This window comes from Abrus precatorius, unplaced genomic scaffold, assembly GCF_003935025.1.
Source record: "Abrus precatorius isolate BTA unplaced genomic scaffold, Abrus_2018 Scaffold8, whole genome shotgun sequence".
Taxonomy (NCBI): domain Eukaryota; kingdom Viridiplantae; phylum Streptophyta; class Magnoliopsida; order Fabales; family Fabaceae; genus Abrus; species Abrus precatorius.
The window spans coordinates 4,481,867-4,504,295 of NW_020874428.1; the positions used below are offsets into that span (position 1 = coordinate 4,481,867).

Below are 22,429 nucleotides of genomic sequence, written 5' to 3' on the forward strand. Positions count from 1 at the left end.
TAGTTGCCACTCCATAACAATACGATTAATGAAAATCATGGGTTCATGGTACACAATATTTGATGGAAAGGAACTGTCTAGGAGATAATATCCTCGAAAGAGAAATTCTATTTGTATAAAAAAAATTGTATAAATTTCGTTATATCTTGACCAATTGGAAGAGAAGGGGAAAGAAAGGAATGATGAGATAAATGCTGTGACAAAGAGAAATAGAAAAAAAAAGTATAATAATGAAAATTTGTTGTAAAAATATTGCAAACCGTACTTGAAAATGGACAATTTTTTTAATATATTGTCATTTCATTACAAGAAGGTTAACAGAAAGCATGGAACACAATAGTTGGTGGGGAAAAAAATGTGGAGGAGGGAGGAGAGATACTTGGGTGTATTTTGTAGGACAACACCCCCCCCCCCCTTTTCTTTTTTAATCTATATATTATATGTCTTTTTACAGGCTTTTTTTATTTGGGACTAGGGCTAGCTGTTATGAATTCACGAGCAATAAAACCATTTATTTAATGATTGGACTATTGCAAATCTAGCAGGATTTGCAACAATTATTTTCTACTGCAATGTTGGCTTTAAGTCTTACCCATCTGTCTTAAATGTGCTGAAGTTCTTATGCCTAATATGACACCCTACCTGGAGGTTTGATTAGTCAAATATAATCAACACCCGGTAATTTGAAATTTCGTAGCACGCAACCAACTAATACCCCACATGTACTACGGATCCAGATCGCCTACAGTTCTGGCGAGAACTGCCGGTTGCAGTTTTTCTCTCGCTTAAGTGACCAATAAAAGGGCTTAAACATGCAGAAATGCGCCTAAGCGGGCAAGAACAGACTTTTAAGCGAAATTCGCTTAAACGACCATATCAAGCTTAAGCGAATTCCAAATAGCTTAAGCCCTCCCAAGCGAAAAAGAAAAATTTAAAGCAAAAATGGACCAGAGAGGCATGTTTTTCAGTCACCTATTTTGCTTAAGCTAATCGTTAATAGCTTAAGTTAATTTAAAATCGCTTAAGCCCCTCGTGAGCGAAAAAGAAATATTTGAAGCGAAAATGGACCAGAGAGGCATGTTTTTCAGTCACCTATTTCGCTTAAGCTAATCGTTAATAGCTTAAGCTATTTTCTCCTCGCTCAAGCTACGACCAGCGAATTTAATTATTATCAAGCGAATGTAAAACAAAGAGCACATGTTTCAGGCAGTGTAATTAGCTTGAGCGAAATTTAAATAGCTTAAGCTAATTGTGGTAGGGCTTAAGCCAGACTTTTACAAATGCAGCTAAATTTTTTTAGCTTAAGCAATTTTTATCAGCTTAAGCGAATTTATTAGAAATTACATTTACCTGTACATGCTGATATAATCGCTTAAGCCCATATCTGTAGCTTAAGTGAAATATATAGGCGCTTGGGCAAAATTGGATGGCTTAAGCGAAAGGTATAAAAAATCCAACCTAATCCTAATACAGACAACAATTAAGGGGGCCAAAATACACTTGATTACATATAAATTACGTCAAACTTACATCTTACACAAAAAAAAGTTGATAAATACATATTTAGCTTAGAAACAAAATAAGTTTTGGTAATTGCGTAATCAAATTTGATCAAGAATTGAAGTATTGGTATCATGAAGTTATCCCTGCAAAATAAGAATAGACATTACAAACAATAATGGATGGAAAAAAATTCATGATATTTGGTTTGATTTAAGTTGGTAGTCTTACTGTTAACAAATCCGTAAAACTTAATTGAGTGACTAATGTTTGAGGGGGATCATAACATGGAGGCGCCGAACAATGTACTTCAAATGAATCTGAAAGCATTGGTTGATATTCCTAAAACATTCAATGATAGTTGATAATTAAAGCATTGGTTATAATAAGGAAGTTAAAATAAATTTATTAATTGATAATTAAAGTAATCATAAGACAGTACCTTAGATGCTGATTGACCTAAAGTTGGAGTTTTGTTCTTCTTTCTTTTTGTTTGTAATTTAACCCAACCTTTGAATCTTTTAGACCCTTTCCTCTTAATGGTTGGTCGTTGCTTGAATCCCTTAGGTTGTGTACCCTGATTGGTGATGTTATTTACACCATCATCCCTATTCTTGTCATTATCTTGTGTTTGTAAGTAAAGCTTTGCAATGTGGCCCGCTAAAGTGTTAATACTGTCATCCACTAATTGACAATATTCTTCTGAACTAGAAACCTCAGAGACTAACCTAATCATTTTATATGCTAGTTGTCGGTATCTTCGTGTAGTAGAAAGTATATGATCTTCTTCCACTTGTATGCCTTTTACATTGTGAATAATTCCACAATGACCTTCTTTTGTCCATCTCTTTAGAATGTATTTGTCAGGAATAGCCTTTACATCATTGGCTTCAAACACTTTCAAAGCATGACAGCAAAGTATGCCCATTGTTTCAAACTTTTTACAAGAGCAATTGATAGTAGTTGAGGAACTATCAAATATTACTGTCCATGACCTTTGTTGATTGACTTTAGTAATTACATATTCAATCAAATGAGGAGTTTTAATCCTTAATGATATGCAACATGCCAAAAATTGAGCAAACTCTTGTTGAAATAAATTATACACTGTATGTGTGTAAACCTTGGCCATTTGTATTAGGATTGGTGACATCTCATATCGCAACATGGCTAACTTATGACAAGAGTCATACTCACACTTAAGCTCGTTGTAACGCTTGTCTTCAACAACCCGTTCAAAGTGAGCAAAGAATTGCTTGATGTCAACACCAGGCTTCATACATGCTTTGGAATCAGAATTTAAGTTTTCACTCAGCTGAGTACTTCGCATTCCAAGGGTTAAACAATCCTTCAGATAACATGATGCTCATTTCTCCTTTATGGAATACAGTGAAGTAATCCAAGTATTTTGTTCAACATTGTATTCTATAATGAACTTTGTCCAGGCCTCCTCAAAGTCAATTGAACTATCAAAGTCATACATGCATCTTTTCAAATCTCTTAAAAAATGACTTCCTCCTTTCATCAAATTGCCAAGGTGTTTTATTCCATTTTGCATTAAGTGCCATGTACATAATGCATGATGTGTCTCTGGCATTACATGGACAAGTGCTTTGGCCATAGCTTGATCTTGATCTGTAAAGATTGTTTGAGGTTTTCTGTTGTTGTGTGCTTCCAAAAAAGTCTCAAACAACCATTGAAATGATTCGGCTGTTTCATCATACAACAAGGCTGCTCCAAAGATAACAACACCTTTGTAATGGTTAAAGCCGAAAAATAATGCTAGAGGCCTATTAGCACGATTGGTGCAATATGTTGTGTCTAGTGATACAACTTCACCAAAAAACCATAATCAATTACCATCTTTGCATCTGCCCAAAAAACATTTGTGATTTGCTCCTCTGCATCCATCTGGTACGCATGAAAATAAGTTGGGTTGTCTAGTAATTGTCGTTGAAAGTATTGCATTAGACAACCGACCTCACTGTATACCATTCCTCTTTGTCTTTTTGCTCTCAAATAATTCTTTGCATCTAGTCGAGTATACCCAACATTACCTCGATGTCCTGCAAGTGTGGACATTAGTTGAAATGATGCCTTTTGTCGCAATCTAGAGGCCTTAGCCAAATCAATTTCATGAGCTTGGACTTCAGTTATATTACGATGTGAAGCAAGCATGTGTGTTGTCTCAAGAAGTTGTAATGGGTGATTATACTCTTCAACAAACTCACGAATGACATACTTGTTGTTGTTTGCCAAAGACAATGATATCCTTGCAAGACATTCAGTTCTAGTTTCTGGTCGATGTTTTGTGACTTGGAGTTTTCTTTTATCTTCTATTCGATGTCCTTCTTTACAACAAACATATCTGTAACCTGTAATGACACCATCTACCTTTCGCTTGTTAAAATATTGTTTCCTGACTCTAAATCCTGCCAGCTTGCCATATTCACACCAAAATCACCATGCTTGCTCAAGACTCTCAAACTCTTGCCCGACACTTGGTTTCCTTGCGACATCCATTCTTCAGTCCAATAAAATAACAGTAAACATGATAAATATTTTGACCAAAATAATGTTATATAACAGATGAAATGGTAAAATGTGCACCTTTAGTATGTTTGAAGACTTTCTTTATCACAGTCTAACTCGAAATGGATTTTATTTCTGCGAACTTGTGTCGTTTATCCTCACCGTGAGTGTGAAATAAGTCCTTACTAACGATAACCAATGATAATATTCTGTACTGAATGTTTCACGAAGAGTAAAAATAGATAAAACTTCTTTCTTCATAAATAAGTAAGGTAATCCTTGGCGCCAAAATTCTTGTCAAATTCGCTTAAGCCATAGCTAATTCACTTAAGCCGTATTCACTAACCCTTTTTGCGAAGGCAAAAATTTTCGCTTAAGTGACTTTTCGCTTAAGTGACCAAATATCACTTAAGCGAAATATTCAACTGTTGGTTTTTAAAAAACTGGAATCACACTGTCTCGTTTCCATTCCATTTCATTTCATTCCATTCCAACCCTTTTCTATTATTCTTTGAAAGTTTTGAACTTTCATCTTCCCCAAACGTCTCTGTTTGCAGTTTCAGATCAAGTTCAAGCTTCCATTTTTAACTCAGGTACATAATGCATGCTTTATGTTCTGTTCAATATAGTTTAGGGGTCCCTGAAAACTCACTTTCGTTGTCGCTTAAACGTCTAATAATTCTATTATTCTTAACTTCTGCATGAGATTATAGGACTTTCATGTGTTCAATATTGTGATATATGAATGAGATTAGTATTATTGTGTCTATGTTTGGACTTATTTAGAACATTAATTTTAGGGTTTAGGGTTAGTTTTCTTGCCTCTGTTATTCATGGTTGTTTAAGGGTTTAGTGCCTTTGTTGGAAGCCTCTGTAATTTTCGCTTAAGCAGGTTTAGTTCGCTTAAGCAAAAATTTATTCATAGGGAAATGGAAAGGTTAAAGGTTTCGCTTAAGGGGTTTCGCTTAAGCCACAAATTTTAGCTTGAGCAAAACATTCAAAGGTGAGATTTAATCACAGTTTATGTACTTCAGTCTTGACATTTCATTTCTAATACTATGCTAAAGTTTAGAACATTAAAATTAGGCTTGCATTACCCTATCATTTACTTATTGAAATAGATTCATGAACCTTATGCATTGCTTTCAACAGAACTAAAATAAGGCTTCCTAAACTACAATTTCTGCTGCATAAAATTTGGACTATGATAACTGAAAAGAATTAGAGATGAACTTAGCAAGTACCCCTGTGTTCTGCTGTTGTCCATTTTATGCATATTGAGTTGTTATCCTTCTTTCACATCTTGTTAAGGAATAATTATCAACAGAGGATGGAATAGAATGAACACACCTATCTAATGGTCTACAATCGCTCAAAGACTAGAATTTTATTTTTATTGTTAAAATTTCTGAATGTTAATTAGTCAATTAATTAGCTCTGTTCTTTGTTATATAAAAAAATTATTGTTACTTAGCAAGATACTGATACTTTATTTGTTTAAAATCTTACTATATAAACTCATGTTCAGTCTTCCATAATTCAAAGGTGAGTAACAATAAATCTTGTAATTTGTTTTTTATTTTAGGATGGCACCAAAGAAGTCTATTCCTCAAAGAAAGAGGCAAAGACCTGAAATTGGGCAAGGTTCACAGCAACATGATGAACCTGTTGAACAACATCAACAATCACAAGCTCAAACTGCTAAAACAGAAATCATATCATTTGATAGATTTAGGTTCAAAACTAGGGCCAAGGCTCAGAGATTTCTTGACTTACAATGTAGGGAATTGCTACCTGAGAGGAACGAATCTTTACAAGAAGGATAATATGAAGAGTTTCTGCAGGAGATTATAAGAAGAAAATGACAATTTTTGGCAAATCTCCCTAACCAAATTCATGAGGTAATTGTCAAAGAATTTTATGCAAATGCATGGCCATTGATCCCACACAAGTCAGACCAGAAGTCTTAGGTTCGTAGACACACTGTTGCTTATTACAGAGATGCAATATCAGCCCTGTTAGGCAACCCTCTGACCTTGGGGGAAGGGGAGCTATGCCAATACCAACAACATCGAGGCTCTTTGTCAGGTTTTTCAGATGACACGGTAGCTAACACCTTATGCATCCCTGGAAAATCCTATGAAACAAATGTAGCGAATAAGCCAATGCGCTTCAAAAGGTAGTCTTTGACTACTTTGGCCCAAATATGGACATCCTTTCTCTTTGCCAACATAGCCCCAACCACACACACCTCAGATGTCCGGATGCCCCGAGCATATCTGATATACAGCATCATGGAGGGGATGTCTGTTGACATAGCAGCCATAATTTCAGATGAGTTGCACCAATTTGTATTGTCCAATACCTCCAGTATTGCATCAACAACAAGACCTTTGGGATTTCCATCACTAATCACTGCTCTGTGTGCTTCCCAAGGTGTTACAATTCCAGACACCTCCAATCAAACAATTACTTTGAAGAAACCAATTAATTATCAGTTCATCAGAAATTATTGCACTAATCCAATGGAACAACCGATAGGAGATTCTTCTCAACCGTCTTCATCTGTACCACCTGCATCATAACCAACACAACCACGAACACGACCATCTATGCTTGAAGCACCACAAACAGATCCAACTCTCATATGTCATCTCACTCATATAGAGCAACAATTAGCAGCAAACAATCATGCTTACACTCACCTAAACGAGTCATTCTACAAGTAAATGTTATCTCCTTTACTATTTTAATTACTCTTGTAATTTTTATTTGACCATTATCCTCATTAACTTCATCATATCTTTCCATAGGTTCACTCTACACCAACATCATGGTCAGGATTTTGCTTTCCCATGGCCCACACCCGAGACTTTTGCAGCAGCCGTATCATGGCCTTGAGATAACCCTACCTTCACATTTCAAGATGAAACTACACAGGATCTAGATCCACAGCCAGAGGAAGGACCCCACGAGGACATTGAGGAAAATGATGGGGGAGATGTACAAAAAGGTCAACAATTACAGGAAGAAGAGGGACATGATGAGGGAGATGAGCCACAAGCAATGCAAGAGGATGACAATGTTAGAGCCACATGATTAGAATTGGGATTTTATTGTAATAGATTTTAATGAGTCAACATTTTGTGTTATGTTATGTAATGAATTTCATTTGTAGTTCTTGAATGCTTAATACTATAGTTCTCGTTAATGAATTTCATTAGTAGTTCTTGATTACTTATTCCTATAGTTCTCATTAATGGGTTTTAATATTTATCACAATTGGTAATTAGAATAATTTTGCAGTATCATTTGCTCTGAATTTTTCTGTTTGTAAATTGAAACTCAGTTGCCTGAAAAATAGTCATCTTGCCAACCATTTTCTGTGTGTTTGTCAACTCCTTTTTGTGTAAGATGTAAGTTTGACGTAATTTATATGTAATCAAGTGTATTTTGGCCCCCTTAATTGCTGTCTGTATTAGGATTAGGTTGGATTTTTTGTACCTTTCGCTTAAGCCATCCAATTTCGCCCAAGCGCCTATATATTTCGCTTAAGCTACAGATATGGGCTTAAGCGATTATATCAGCATGTACAGGTAAATGTAATTTCTGATAAATTCGCTTAAGCTGATAAAAATCGCTTAAGCTAAAAAAATTTAGCTGCATTTGTAAAAGTCTGGCTTAAGCCCTACCACAATTAGCTTAAGCTATTTAAATTTCGCTCAAGCTAATTACGCTGCCTAAAACATGTGCTCTCTGTTTTACATTCGCTTGATAATAATTAAATTCGCTGGTCGTGGCTTGAGCGAGGAGAAAATAGCTTAAGCTATTAACGATTAGCTTAAGCGAAATAGGTGACTGAAAAACATGCCTCTCTGGTCCATTTTCGCTTCAAATATTTCTTTTTTGCTTACGAGGGGCTTAAGCGATTTTAAATTAGCTTAAGCTATTAACGATTAGCTTAAGTGAAATAGGTGACTGAAAAACATGCCTCTCTAGTCCATTTTTGCTTCAAATTTTTCTTTTTCGCTTGGAAGGGCTTAAGCTATTTGGAATTCGTTTAAGCCTGATATGGTCGCTTAAGCAAATTTCGCTTAAAAGTATGTTCTTGCCCGCTTAGGCGCATTTCTGCATGTTTAAGCCCTTTTGTTGGTCACTTAAACAAGTAAAACTCGCTTAAGCGAGAGGAAAACTGCAGCCTGCAGTTCCCGCCAGAACTGCATGCGATCCGGATCCATGTACCACTTAAAGCAAAGCATTGTGGTCGAAGTGTGGATGGAATGTACATAGAACAATTTTGACGGATGGAAATAGAATGGAATGTTATATATATATATATATAAATAAAATAAAGGCTTGATTAAATATTTAGTTTTTGTAAAAGCTGTATAATTTATACTTAGTTCCTGAAAAATATGTTGTTAGGACGTAATCACTATCTCAACGAAACCAGGTTAGTTAAAAGATGAAAAATAATAATTTGTAAAAAGTAAGGATTGAATTTTAACAAAAAAATTATAGAGAATAAATTCAAAATTGTATAACTTTTATATGGACTAAGCACTTAATTAAACTTAAAATAAATGATAACTTTTATTTTTAAAACATTTTACATAGGCCCCTATTGGTACATTATTAAGTGATAATATATTTTTTTAATTGTAAAAATTAAAACCAATAAACATTTTTTGAAAGACCAAAAAAGTGAAATTACATTTGCAAAGACCGAAAACATATTTTACCGTGCACAATTTTAGACACTAAAATTTGAAAGATCACTGGACAATGGCTAGTTCAATGACTAATGTGCTCCGACTAAATTCTTTTAAAAGTTAATTTAACAGTTTCTTTATATAGAAAAAATAGGGAAAATTTTGAAAAAAAAAAAATAGTGTATAAGGGGTAAAAAACAAAATAGAAACCTAATCAACCCCCTAAAATTCGAACCTAACTGCTTCACACTTTGTCCTCCACTAGGAATACAATTGAGGTGATTGTTCCAGTTATGATGGCGACTAAAGAAGGCCTTCGTCCTTCGCATTGGCATTATTTACCTTGTTGGGAGATCTCAAAATACTATAACTAGAAAACATAACTTGCCAAGTAACCTTGTGATCATGATGGTATTGGAATTACTGGAAAATTTTTGTTCAGTCCAAATGATTGCAACTTCTATCTTCGGATAGGTAGGCAAAGCATCATCTATACACTCTAATTTAGAAAAGTGGCAAAAACACCGAGACAAGCTCAAACAACCCTCTTCCAAAATTTCTTCTCTAAAGTACAGAACAGAACAAAAAGACAAAAAAAAAAAAAAAAAGACCTAAGCGTGATTACTGGGAGTAAGAGGGCTACAGAATGTATTTTATAAAATTTTAGGCCATTAATTTGTTTTCATCTGCAAATCTAAAGTCAATACTTTAGCGCCTGCACCACTCACATTATGATATCCAACTCCAAATTACATGAATGACAATCTATCTGATGGCTAAAGTAGGTTTATTGGATTAGTTGGATTAAAAAGATTAGCGAGAAATAAGAAAAAAGTGTTTACTATATAATGAAGTGAACTTGTCGACTTTACTAAATTTAATATGTATGTATTTTCAATTTCGAATTATGTCATGAATTATATGTTGGGTAAATATGCAATTCATCTATTTCACTTTCTTGTATACAATCTACAGACTGAAATAGATCTGATTATTTCATTTTACAACAGCATGGAGTAGAGAGAGATAAAATAAAGGAAAAAGTTGGGTTCTATCCAACCTTTTGCCAGATAGCAAATGTAATGACTGACATTTAATTTATATGTAAAGAAAAAGGAGTAACAATTTATCACAACAATCACTGCCACTTACTTATAGGTCGCCTGATTCACCTGATAATTTAGTTAAATACTAAAATGTTTTGTCCTTTACAGCCAGGGGCTGGTGATTTAAAGAATAAAAGTCTATCAACAAAAGCGATCCACCATATATGGCGAATATATTTCAAAGAATTAAATTACCTTTATAGAAGAAAGTGTTTTTAAATAAAAATGGAGAACAGCAATCAGAGTTCCAATGCTACACAATCCCATGAGTCAATGGAGTGACTTCAAGTGGAATATCTGGCATCTTGGATCATATGAACTCTTTGTTGAAGCCTGTTCAAACTTCTTAGAAGCAGCTTCATTCTCTTCTAAGTTAGTCTGAAGGAAATACCGTACCCACCAGGATGAACTCCTCATCTTGGCCTGAAGCAAGAGGATAAATAAAAGATATAAATGTAGGTGACAATATCTATTGCGTCAAAAAGGTTGAGAGTCTAGGATCAAGGACCTTCTATTCATCCAAGCTCAATGATTGAAATTAAAGCAAACACAAGAACATAGATATAAACATATGATTACTCTTTTTATGCAAAATCCACTCACCGCTCTTCCAAATTTAGAAACATCCGCTATCTTAGCTTTCTGAGTGCTGGGAAAACCTTCATTTATAGATATTATTAGATGTCAGTGACAGGTCCAAAATATTATTGACTATTGCTAAGACAGTCGTTTATGCAACCAGGCAACACAAACAGTATATTCTCAAGCTGAGAACTCGTCAAACTTACTGCAGGAGAAAAATATGATCCTTTTAAGTCAAATAAGAGGCATTTCAGCAGCATAGTTCACATAACTCAACAACCAAGCTTTTGGACTCAACAACAGCTGGGTGGGAAGATAAGCCACATGAATCAATCAACACTATTTAATATTTAGGTCTATCTAAAACAGAACACAGCATTTGAAAAAATATATATAATTCCTATTTTGGGTTTTAAGGAATCTCTATGCACGGAGTACAGACAAAAAAGTAAAATTTATTCATAGATTGGAATCTGCATTAATTACAAGATTCTATAAAAAGCTCTTACCAGTAAATATCACTATACCATCAGTTGCTACCCTCACCAAATCCGGTAGTGTTTTGTTGAGGTATCTGGGAGATAGGTAATCCAGAGCATCTGAAACAACTACAAGAGAAAAAGATTTTGGCCTGTATGGAAGAGGAAACTTGATGTCAGCCACACGCACACTGCCACTACGGATAAGTGCTTTGCAATTGTTATCAGCATCCTCTATATCATATGGTTCTATACCCCAGGCTTCAGTTTCCTCCTCCTTTAGCAATTTAGAGACCACATAGCAAGTATCAGGACCAACATGCAAAACTTTGTGCATGCTATCTCCATATGCTTTCTGTAAAACAGGAATTGCTCTTTGGACCTCTCCACTGCACAAATAATCACCTGCATTTGAAAGTAGTGTACATTATTACAACATATCTGAAAGCCAATTAAATGAAAAGCTAAAGGCTACTTGATAAAAGCCGATGATAGACATACTACTAAGACATGAGTTTTAGGTTATATTTGGATGAAGAAGAAAGAAGGGGAAGAGAAGGTCTAAGTAAACCTACCACTGATTTTAGAGATTCATAACATAAGGGATTAACATGTGATCCTCCAACCCATCCTCACCACCTCCATTTTTATGAGCATTTCAGAGGTCCCACAAACTTTGGAAGATTTTAAATTCAAAACAAAGGGAAAATCAAAACTAAACCTCACATTCTCTTCCTTTTTCTTTCATTTATTCCCTTCCCCTCACCCCCAAACAGCCAAACACTGAACCAACCTATTCAGCTTAGCGCCCAATCCTTCCTTATGGAAAGAAGCCATTACAAATAAACAGGGAAACCGTAAAGATAAGATGCAAACCATTGAAACAACCTGTTTATTACATGGTAGGACAAACATACATCACACTCAATTTATGAGATCAAGAATGTGTCAGCATGTGGGATATTATTCTACTCCTCAATACAAATTAGGAGTGTCTACATTAACTATATGAAGATGATCATGATATCATTGATATGTAATCATGCACAGCCAGCATTCCAACTAGATGTTTCACAGATACAACTAAAAGGATGACAATTGACACAACTCATAACCAAAGTATTACAGACACAATGCCTAGCTAGAATAATAAAAAGGAATTAATATCAAACAATTTTATTTTATTTTTTCCATTTCAGCAATGCACATTCACATATTTCATTTTACATTAAAAAAATCCTATGAAAATGACAGTAGAAAATGCATTTTGAGAAAGAAATATGAAATTCATTAATTGATGGTAGAAATTATTTTGACACAATAAATTCAACAAATTCATCTTGATTGGCATAATAAAATATATAAGCACATATGAAGATGGATCATGATCTTCAAAATTTACATCATCACAAAGAATCATAGCTCGCTGAACCAGAAGGCTGCCCACCACCTCATGAAGAAAGGAAATAAGAGTTATATGAATAAAAGCTTAGCTTTCAATAAAGAGAAACAACTAAACACCTTTCATCTACAAGAATAGTTTAGTAAGTTAAAAATGGGTATTGACCATTTTTTTTTTCCAAAAGAACCAAGTATGACTTATTACGTCACACAATAAATCAGAGATGAAATTTCTTATGTGAAGAAAGTAGCCAGCTAAGTCTTTTGTATGCTCTCGAATCACAGGCATCATTATGATTTGTTCTGAGTTGACATCTTAAAAATTTTATGACTCAAGTACCATAAATAAACCACAAAATGCCTCCAAAGAGGAGAAAGTTTTCATTATGTCTTTATCACATAACAAGCCATCATTCAAGTGCAGACCTCAAACAAGAAACAATCATTCGTGAGTGACAAAGCTCCTGCATCTTCACATATATGACACCAACCTAACAATGTTGTTTAAAATGTAATTGAAATTCATGAAGGGTGTTAATGGACTTCTCTGATAGCGAGAAGTAACCTTAAGTGTTGAATAACTATGAATATTAACAACATTGATTTAAAATTTTCCCTATACGTTCTCATCAATTAAAATGCGTGTGCGCACGCATGAGGCAAACTTATTGCCAAACAACTAAAAGACCACTATAATATTTGAAGACAAATATTGACCACTACCCTTAGGACACTCGTTAAAGAATAAGAACAGGAAATTTTGTACTAAAAAGTGTTATTAATACACCCCAATGGGCATGATTTCCAATAAAAATTGTATATTTATTAATTTCTCAACCAATGTCCTTAAGGCATTAATATCAAAGATCCATAATGTAAATGAATATAGAAATCGAACGGGGAAACAAATCAGAATCCGTAGGGGTAAAAAAACTAAAATTACCTTCAACCCTGCTAACAGAATCTAAACCGCTGCCAAATCCACCTATACAGAAAAGGCCACGTAACATTAATTAGATAAATGTAAGAAATCAAAATTACATCTCAGTAACAAAAGACAAAAAACACTAACACAAACCTGATCCCCTGTACAAATAGCCAATGAGAAACAAACCTCCCTATAAAGTTGCAAAAACCAAATCAATTAGAATTCAGAAGAATCTCCAACAAAGAACACAAACCATTGAATCCATGGCACAACAAAAAAACTCACCACAACTACGAGCGCAACTGACAAAACCGGCGAAGACCTTGATTTCGAAGTGGAAAACAATCCACCCCCGCTGTCCCCGAACCTTCTAAAAGGATTCCCCGTTCTCCTCGACATCACTTTTCTCGATTCAGCTCTCTTCACGAACAGAACCACAAAGAATCGTTATTATAGTAATCTGCAACACAGAGAAGAAGCATGAACAAAGAGAAAATAGCACAATGCTACGCCAAAAACACGTTAGAAAAATCCAAATTACCGGAACACAGTTCTATAGAACTCGCATTGTGCAAATGGTATCAAAGGCTAGATCTGAATTGTGCGCATCACAAATAGAAAGAAGAGAGAGAAACAGAAAAACAGTGACTCGGTTCTGCTAATTTTCCCGTTGCCAAATAAAATAAAAATGGAGTATGGTATGTTCGAGTGTCGGTTGGTACTATCAACGGTGCCCAACCGATGATTAACAATGGGCCAGGGCTTATTGGACATGGGCTACTTGTCGACCCATTAGTGGCCCAATGTTAGAGGCTAAACCTGTTGATATGATGCCACGTCATGTAGAGGTGCTGCGTCAGATTAATAACCGAACCGGATCGAACCGGTTGTGGCAAATTCGATCAGCAGAATAGAAACCTCAAGCGGAGGAAAGAGTAGGAGAAATAAATGCTAATCGGAATTGAGAGAGAAGAAAAGAGTTTCGGAGGAGAGAGAGAGAGAAAGAGAGATGTGTTTGGATTGTGGAATAATTGGTTAACGGAATCATTGAATGAGAAATTGAGTTTGATTTAGAAATGAAGGAAGACGGAGGTGATCGGAACGAAGAGAAAGCACATGATATCAAGCTTTGGGGAGTTTTCCTCTTCGGCTTGATTAGCGCCACCGTTATCACCTTCTCTGTGAGTTCTTTGTATTCTTGGGGTTTTTCACCTTCAATTTCATTTTAGAGTGTCCTTCAAATCATCTGCGATTATGTTCCTTGTTTTTATTTTTTATTTGTTATTTTACTTTTATTTCTCTCTTTTGAGCGATCTTAGGGTTTGCATGATCAATTTTATTCTCGATTGCCATTTTGTAATCGTATTGTCATTTTTTTTACAATCCAATAATTCTCGTTCTCCTACAGCACGTTTTTTTTGTTGCTTGTTTCCGTCATGGGGTGAAGCAGTGATTGAATGAGTGATTCACTAAAATCGCTTATTCCTGATGGCAAATTTATTATTATTGTTAGTTGTAATCTTAATATTCTATGAACTACAACTATACAAGAATGATGTGCACAGAAATCACAATGAAACTGATGGTGCATGTTATTATTGAACTCTTTGTAGATGTCCAGATCGCAGTCTTCGTGGAAAGGAGGGAGTGGAAGTTCTTTCCGATCAGCTTTTCAAGAAGAAGCATGGAAGAGGTACAATAAGCGATTACAAGAGGAGTACGAGGAGGAGATGGAGAGAGTGGTGAGCTTTTTAGTATCATGTACTTCAATATACTGTGACTGAATCGTGGTATTTTATGATGAAAACCATTTTACTAAAATATTCGTTTATTATAGTAAGCCTAGCTAAGTCACGAAGAAATGTGATTTTTTGCTTGCTTAGATGTTTAATTGGTTTTTTAATGCTAAGCAGTTTGTCTTGAGACTTGAGTTTGGGTTGCTTTTTGTAGGAACGAATAAGGCGGATGCAAAGTGTGTTTAATAGAGAAAGGGATAAGTATAGAAGAAGCTATGAGAGCTGGACGGAAAATGGTCACGGTGCATATCAACAGAATTTCCAAAGAGATGATTGGTATTGGAAGGCCGAAGCATCCTTCAGAGAGCACTGGGCCAATTATCAACACACTCCAAGACAGAGTGGAAACTATTCCTTATCACATCACTACTCTGTTTTGGGTCTTGACAGGTACTTACTTAAAAGAGGAGTGGTAGGAACCACTCTCTAATACACTCTTTTTAACATATTCCTAGGTTTTGGCTAAATTTGGTTGAAAATACAAAAGTATGAGAGAGAATCATTAAATTAGTAGTGAAAAAGAGTGAGATTCACATAATTTTTGTAATTTTCAATTAATTTTAACCAATAACTATAAATGAGTTAGAAAATGTGTTGGTAACATTTCTCTACATATAAATATCATATGTTATTTTGTCAGGTGGCTTGTATCAGCAGTAGATATATCAGGAAGTGATAGGTACTAGATTGAAAGAATAGGAAGAAAGAGCCAATCCCCTTACAACCAGAAGGTATTCTGAAATTCTTGGAAATTAAAAAGAAGCAACAAACAAAAATATCAGAGGAAAATCAAGAGACCCTCTAGAGAATCCCAGCCTTAGGAACAGCACTACAGATACCACCCTCTACAATATACTCCCTCTTTTTGCTGTTGTGACCCCATTTATCACATAGCACCCATTCTTTTAGGATCGCTGCTTTCTCTTTGTCACAGCATCTCATTATATTCATCTTTCCCTCTCTGAATCCTAATTAACTCCACTTTTGGCCCATTACTTATCACCTTGCTGTCACTTTCTAGAATAAACATGAGATATGAGCGTAACATAATGCTGTAATAATTGAAGATTATATTCCATAGTTTCATTTATATATTGAAATTCAAAATGATTTAACTTTGATCTTATTTACACAATCAGCACTTGTTTGAAAGTTTGTTAAACACTTGTTTGAAAATTTGTTAAAAGCTTCTATACATGTGAGACCTTAGTTCCTACAATGATCTGGCACTTTCTTGTTTACTTGTTTATCAGAATTAGACTCTCTAATTTTCTGTATTTTAATATATAATTCTTAAGGTAAAATAGTTTTCATGTTTTATATTAAAGTCACGTATAGCATTTAGTGTTAGACGTTTAATCTTTTCCTTTATAATATCAGATACAGGCTTGTATAAAATGTGATTTTGATAGAAAACACTCTACTTACGTATTGATTGTCTATTAGGGAGCACAAGCTAGCGCAATTCATATTGTTAAAGAGAAGCGTTAACAACACTCTCTAATATACTCTCAATTATTGGCTCAAATTTATTAGAAACTATGGAAGTATGAGTAAGAATTATTAAATTAGGAGTGAGAATCATTAAATTAAGAGTAGGACCCACATTTTTTTTTTGTAGTTTTTAATGTTAGCATTTCTCATTGTTAAAATATGAAAACCATGTTGAGAGGAAGGAAATGTCTCGCAACAAGAATATTTGAAGTAAAGCTATCATATGATACATCTGGAGGGTCAGTAATGAGGTATCCTATTTTAAGCAGTATGTGATTATGACCCAATAAAAACGTATGTGATTATGGTATCTGTTGATACTTGATGGCTGACAGACCATTATTTGTGAATAAAAAACCATGCATGCATCGTGTATCATTCACCTAAGAAGTTAGCAATAGCGTGCTTGTTTTGCATTTGTGATTAACTATTAAACGTTCCTTTTTTTATGGATCTCAGGTTTAGGACAACGCCATATACAGATGCTGAGATTAAGGTAATTTCTCTTTTTATTATAATCGCTTTGCACATTACTGAATGCTTTATTAGCAATATGTATTGCATATGCATTGATAAAGAGAGTGATTTATGAACTATGGTGATAGTATTTTATCTATTTTTCTTATCCATGTTTCCAATATAAGAATGCCTGTTTGACAGATTGATAGGATTTGATGGATGATAGCTTTAGCACCATTTTTATTTCTTAAACAACTAGTTTCTGTATCATGATGTTGGGAATTAGTAAAATCGTGTGAAAAAAATTGCATGTACAACATTTTAACTATTTTGAATGACCTCCCTATTGAGAGTCTGCTCTATTTTTCATTCACATAGTACGGTGATCAATCTAGCAAATCCTATGATAGGGTGCCAGAATTCCTTCAGAAGTTTCTATAGAATAAAGGAGTTTGTATCCCTCATATTCAAACTATAGATGTTTATGTATGATGGGGCAGCAAGTAATCCATAAACTCCTGATAGTATAAGACTTTCTAATTTCTATAACAATATATTATTTGCAGCAAGAATCTACTTTCAGTTCCAACTTTTATACCTTGATTTTCAACATAATATGCCTAAATCATTGTTTTTTTTGTTATCTGTATTGGTTTATTAGGTGATTTTCTTCATTTTATATTTGTTTATCTTTTTTTTTTATCATAGACAGCATTTAGGACCAAGGCAAAGCAGTATCATCCTGACCAGAACCAAGATAATAGAGGTAGGCTTTTGCAAGTTATTATAAAGATCTTTTTTTCTTGAATCATCGCATTGCTGATTTTTAGAGTGTGAAAATGATGACAGAGGCTGCTGAGGCTAAGTTCAAAGAAGTAATTTGTTCATATGAGGCCATACAAAAGGAAAGAAAGAACCAGAATCTGTAATTGCCCAACTCTGCCCGACAATCCTGGAACCTTGAAGGATGCGAGGTATTCAAAACAATCATCAAAGTTTCTCTTTGACTTCATTGAATTTTCATTCGCTAAAATATGATTCTGCTGCTAGTAAATTTTAGGCAATCATCACATGATAATGCTGGCGACGTGCTGTATTATAAAACTGCTAACCTTGGACGCGTTGAAAAAAATTTTCTTGGAACTCTATAGAACGGATACATATTTGATTAGTAAGTATTGTAACCAGTCGTCCATGGCCTCTACAAATATGGTTTAAGTAGGGTGATTATGTTTACACAATTATTCATTTCTTGGACACTGTTGGGACCTCTCGGGGGAATTCTTCTATAAACTTGCTATACACAACTATACTAGGCTAACTTTTTAATATATAGAAAGGAGCAGAAACGCCAAAACACAAACTTAGGAGCTAGGCGTGTAACCCAACCGCCACCGTCTTGCCACACCAAAATCTTTTTTTTAGTTTAGGAGCAAATAGACACGAAGTAATTTTCACACTTTCTCTGTCAGCTCCTAGATACGACTGAACGCACTTAATCATTTTCCGAACGATCCAGATATGTTAAACCTCCCATATTTTGAAATGAAAAGATAATTTACCCATTAAATAAGGTTAAGTATGAGAAATTATTTACATAAATTTGCTGTTATGAGTGTTAAAATCTATGCTATAGCACATAATTCTATCGATACACAGTATATTATTATATTTTATAATTAGAATTTAAAATATTTGTAATTAAGTTAAATAATACAATTTGTAATGTTTTACAATTAGGAATTGGATTTTTTTTTAATATGGGTGTAGTACACTATTAAATATTTTGAGTAATGCTCTTTTTTAAGTTTTTTTTGTTGATGTTAATACTATAATAGCATTCATATTTACTCGTTGTGAAACAAGCACATTATACGAGATCATATTCACGTAAACTAAAATATGGGTACAAATTTAGATGTGGGTATATCCAGCGGTAAGGGTATGAGTATTGAAATTATTACCGGCACAGGTAATGCTATGTTGTAGTTGTTAGTGCAATTTATCAATTAAAATTATATTTTTAATAAAATATTTAATAATTTAATGTTATTACAGATTATTGAAATAAAGTTATAAATTTAATTGATAAAGAGCACCAACAATAATTAAACAAATGTACTTAAGTTTTGTCTTATTATTGTAATACTTTGTATATCCTCTAATCTTTAAGACATTAGATGAATCACAACTATTCATCTAGAAAGGGTATCGAATATCTTCTTGAGATTAAGGGTAACATAGCAAGCATTTAAAACTTATCTTTCGTCGTTACTAAGAAAAGTACTCCTCATCTCCTATTTTTCTCTTTTCTCACGCATAATTAATCTGCATAAACACTAAGTTTTGGCAACGCTTCAAAAATTAAGTCACCCATAGCAACTCCATGCGAACCATAACTCCCAATAAAATCCACGTAAGCTATGAAAACTATTACTAAGTTCCAAAAATTATTTCTAAAAATCAAATTGCAAGTCCAACAATCCCTTACTTTACCAAATTATCATTAGTCCCAAGACTTTAAACTACCACTACCATTAGAACTCAATCAAGCATGTGCCGATCACCATCACCGACAAATTTGCCACAATCTTGTGATTCTGTCCAGAAATGTCACTCTCGATCACAATATAAATTACATGATCCCATTCATCAATAGATTTGATAGTGGAGGCACCATTGATATCAATAGGGTTTACATGAATAAAAGAGGAAAAGGGAGAAGAACTTGTGGTTAGTTTGTAAAGTGAAGAGTAAATAAATTGTAAAGTTGGGTTCATTAGTCAAGTTGTAAAAATGGAATTTGCTACCCCAACTGTTGGCTTTATTGTATTTTTATCCTATCATACCCAATGACATGAGTCATTATGAATTTTTCTTATTGGCTTTGATAGGGATGGAAATTACTTTGACTTTAGGGATAGATTTGTTAATGTAGGAATATTCTATAATTATTATTTCCTATTATATCTAGACATCAATATATTTATGGTATATAATTATATTTCTAATTTAGATTAGACAGTTAGGAAATAGAATATTTTATGGTTAATTTTTGTAAATGACTTTGTATTATTTATTTTGGAGAATGGAATGAAAAAGGCATCGAAGGCAAAATTAATTGACATTATATCATGAGTCACTTGCTCCATATTGTAATTGTTTCAATGACATTTTTGTCAGCTGCTCTTGTTTTTGGTTTGTGCGTGTGATTTCGCTCGTCCCTGATTCTGGTTCTATGACACAACTTGCTCTAGTTTCTGGTTCGTGTCCCAATTTCTAGTTTGTGTTTGTGACTCTGCTTGCTCTTGGTTCGCTGCTCGCTCTTGATTTGTGACTTTTCTTGCCCCTGTTTGTGAGTTTGGTTTTAGTGTTCCAATTGTTGGTTCGCCATATTCTTCCTCTTGCAATTATTCATTTCTCAATATCGGATACATGGCTATGGGAAATTTTTGTGTTCGCTTCAACAACAAGAACTACACTACTTGGGAATTTCTGTTTGAAATGTTTGTAAAAGGGAAAGGGATATGGGGACATGTTGATGGTTCTTCTGCAGCCCTAAGGTAGCCCAATTTTTTACCAAAATTAAAACTGTATGCATTGATTTTGGCGGGGAGTATCTTTCTCATGAATTTCAAGAGTACTTGCAACATGGCATCATTTTTCAATGCTCATGCCCCTATACACCTCAACCAAATGGCGTTGCAGAACGAAAACAAAGCATCATTTGCTTTATTTCACACGGTCCTTACTCTCTGAAGCCTCTATTCCACTTAAATTCTGGGATGAAGCCTTATCAACAACTGCCTTTTTGATTAATTGTCTTCCTTCTCAGGTTATTGGGCTTGAGTCTCCTTTCTTTTATTTGTTTCATTCTCATCCTGATTATCATGATTTTCATCCATTTGGTTGTGTTTATTTTGTCTATTTACCTCCTCCTGGCATAATCTGTCTAGTGTGTGTTTTTTTAGGTTATAGTATCACTCACATGGGATTCTTGTGTTATGATGAAACAACTTCTTGTATTCGTATTCTTCATAGTGTAGTTTTTTTTTTTCAATCATCAATATTATTTTCAAAGTCCTTCCTTAGCCTTTAATGGTTTTGTTGCTCTTCCTCAATTTTCTAAAGTCTCTCATCTTATAGAATGCTTCAAACTAGGTCATGTGTATGTCAAACATTGGCCTGCACCACCCCTTTCTGGTGTTGCTCCGCCATCTGAACCTATCTTATTATCACAATGTCAATCAAGACAAGTCATCCATCCGTTGGATACGTATGAATTTGGATCTATATTTCTTGTTGCTACTTTATCTAACACATCTATTCCTACATGTTACTCACAGGCAATTAAGGATGCTCGTTGGGCGATGACAATGCAAGAGGAGTTCCAAGCACTTCAAGAGAATTTCACATGAGACATTGTTTCTTGCCCACCTAATGTGAAGCCCATTAGTTGCAAGTGGATGTGTTCTGTGAAATTGAATTCTGATGGCGATCTTAATTGTTACAAGGCTCAGTTGGTTGCTTTGGGTAACAAACAACAGTATGGAGTGAATTATGATGAGATATTTGCCCTCGTAGTAAATATGACTACCATTAGAACAATCCTTTCTCTTGGTGTCTCTTAACAATGGCAACTTCACTAAATAGATGTGAAGAATATCTTCCTTCATGGTGATTTGATTGAAGATATTTATGAGTCCTCTTCAAGACTTGTTTTCTTCCTCTTCCTCTACCAATGTATGCAAGTTTAAACGCTTTTTATATAGTCTACGACAGGCTCCTCGAGCATGGTTCAAAAAGTTTTGATCCACTCTTCTTGGATTCTCCTTTGCTCATAGTGAATAAAATTCTTCCTTATTCATTCATCATATAGAAATTGGTTTTTTTTTTTTTTTCTCATTTATGTTGACAATATGGTCATTAGCGGTTCTAATAATGCATCCATCCAACATCTTAAAGAGCAGCTTAACGCCTCCTTTCATATGAAAGACTTCGATAATCTTCACTACTTCTTGGGTCTTAAGGTTTATAGGAATTGCAAAGGTATTTTTCACCATAAATATACTGAAAATTTATTTTTTTTTAGCAACTTTCACTCTACTACCTCAATAGATACTCCTCTCAAGGTTAATGTGAAATATTATTGTGATAATGGTAATCTTTTATCTAATCCTTTACTATATTGATAATTGGTGAGTAGCCTCAGTTACTTGACTATCACTCGCTTGGCATAGCATCTCCAGTGCAAGAAGTGAGCCAATTTAATTGTGTCCTAATATTCTGTGATTCATCATTGGATTGCGTATGTTTCTTGGGCCTGCGCTAATTTCTTGGAAAGGTAAAAAAAATCTCTTAAGTCCTCTACTGAATCTGAGTATCATGTCATGTCTATGGTTTATTCAGAAATTATTTAGCTTTATAAACTTTTAGTTGA

General features: G+C 34.4%; 3 protein-coding genes across 5 annotated transcripts; 1 reads left to right on the forward strand and 2 right to left on the reverse strand.

Annotated features, from left to right (window-relative positions):
* Nucleotides 1-1,640: 1,640 nt before the first annotated feature.
* Nucleotides 1,641-2,830, reverse strand: LOC113874116 (protein FAR-RED IMPAIRED RESPONSE 1-like). Its single transcript, XM_027512337.1, has 3 exons — nucleotides 1,943-2,830; nucleotides 1,732-1,842; nucleotides 1,641-1,646 (listed from the first exon to the last, which is right to left on the reverse strand). Exons 1-3 carry the CDS (start codon nucleotides 2,828-2,830, stop codon nucleotides 1,641-1,643), a joined length of 1,005 nt encoding a protein of 334 aa, XP_027368138.1.
* A 6,950-nt stretch (nucleotides 2,831-9,780) lies between these two features.
* LOC113846988 (probable pectin methylesterase CGR3) lies at nucleotides 9,781-13,916 on the reverse strand. 2 transcript variants are annotated; one of them, XM_027475794.1, is made up of 7 exons: nucleotides 13,782-13,916; nucleotides 13,526-13,700; nucleotides 13,391-13,430; nucleotides 13,256-13,297; nucleotides 10,942-11,316; nucleotides 10,454-10,509; nucleotides 9,781-10,273 (listed from the first exon to the last, which is right to left on the reverse strand). In XM_027475794.1, the coding sequence occupies exons 2-7, from the start codon at nucleotides 13,637-13,639 to the stop codon at nucleotides 10,121-10,123; spliced, it is 780 nt and encodes a 259-aa protein (XP_027331595.1). In that variant the 5' UTR covers nucleotides 13,640-13,700; nucleotides 13,782-13,916; the 3' UTR covers nucleotides 9,781-10,120. The 2 variants fall into 2 exon arrangements, with proteins under 2 accessions (XP_027331595.1, XP_027331596.1); XM_027475795.1 differs by having other exon boundaries at nucleotides 9,893-10,273; nucleotides 13,526-13,660.
* A 213-nt stretch (nucleotides 13,917-14,129) lies between these two features.
* Nucleotides 14,130-21,864, forward strand: LOC113847141 (dnaJ homolog subfamily C member 7 homolog). Of its 2 annotated transcripts, XM_027476039.1 has the most exons (7): nucleotides 14,130-14,421; nucleotides 14,854-14,982; nucleotides 15,191-15,426; nucleotides 16,990-17,026; nucleotides 17,698-17,755; nucleotides 17,839-17,963; nucleotides 21,336-21,864. In XM_027476039.1, exons 1-6 carry the CDS (start codon nucleotides 14,317-14,319, stop codon nucleotides 17,916-17,918), a joined length of 645 nt encoding a protein of 214 aa, XP_027331840.1. In that variant the 5' UTR covers nucleotides 14,130-14,316; the 3' UTR covers nucleotides 17,919-17,963; nucleotides 21,336-21,864. The 2 variants fall into 2 exon arrangements, with proteins under 2 accessions (XP_027331840.1, XP_027331839.1); XM_027476038.1 differs by lacking the exon at nucleotides 21,336-21,864 and having other exon boundaries at nucleotides 14,158-14,421; nucleotides 17,839-18,111.
* Nucleotides 21,865-22,429: the final 565 nt, after the last annotated feature.

What these genes read in the sequence shown, in the direction of transcription:
- LOC113874116 (XM_027512337.1), bottom strand. Translation starts at nt 2,830, where the DNA reads ATGCGAAGTACTCAGCTGAGTGAAAACTTAAATTCTGATTCCAAAGCA. An exon ending in TAGGTCAATCAGCATCTAAG is followed by an intron (nt 1,843 to 1,942) that starts GTACTGTCTTAT and finishes TGAATGTTTTAG; the next exon opens with GAATATCAACCAATGCTTTC.
- LOC113846988 (XM_027475794.1), bottom strand. Translation starts at nt 13,639, where the DNA reads ATGTCGAGGAGAACGGGGAATCCTTTTAGAAGGTTCGGGGACAGCGGG. An exon ending in TTCTGTTAGCAGGGTTGAAG is followed by an intron (nt 11,317 to 13,255) that starts GTAATTTTAGTT and finishes TTTCAAATGCAG; the next exon opens with GTGATTATTTGTGCAGTGGA. An exon ending in TGGTATAGTGATATTTACTG is followed by an intron (nt 10,510 to 10,941) that starts GTAAGAGCTTTT and finishes CTATAAATGAAG; the next exon opens with GTTTTCCCAGCACTCAGAAA.
- LOC113847141 (XM_027476039.1), top strand. Translation starts at nt 14,317, where the DNA reads ATGAAGGAAGACGGAGGTGATCGGAACGAAGAGAAAGCACATGATATC. An exon ending in ATACAGATGCTGAGATTAAG is followed by an intron (nt 17,027 to 17,697) that starts GTAATTTCTCTT and finishes TTTTTATCATAG; the next exon opens with ACAGCATTTAGGACCAAGGC. An exon ending in CCAGAACCAAGATAATAGAG is followed by an intron (nt 17,756 to 17,838) that starts GTAGGCTTTTGC and finishes AAATGATGACAG; the next exon opens with AGGCTGCTGAGGCTAAGTTC.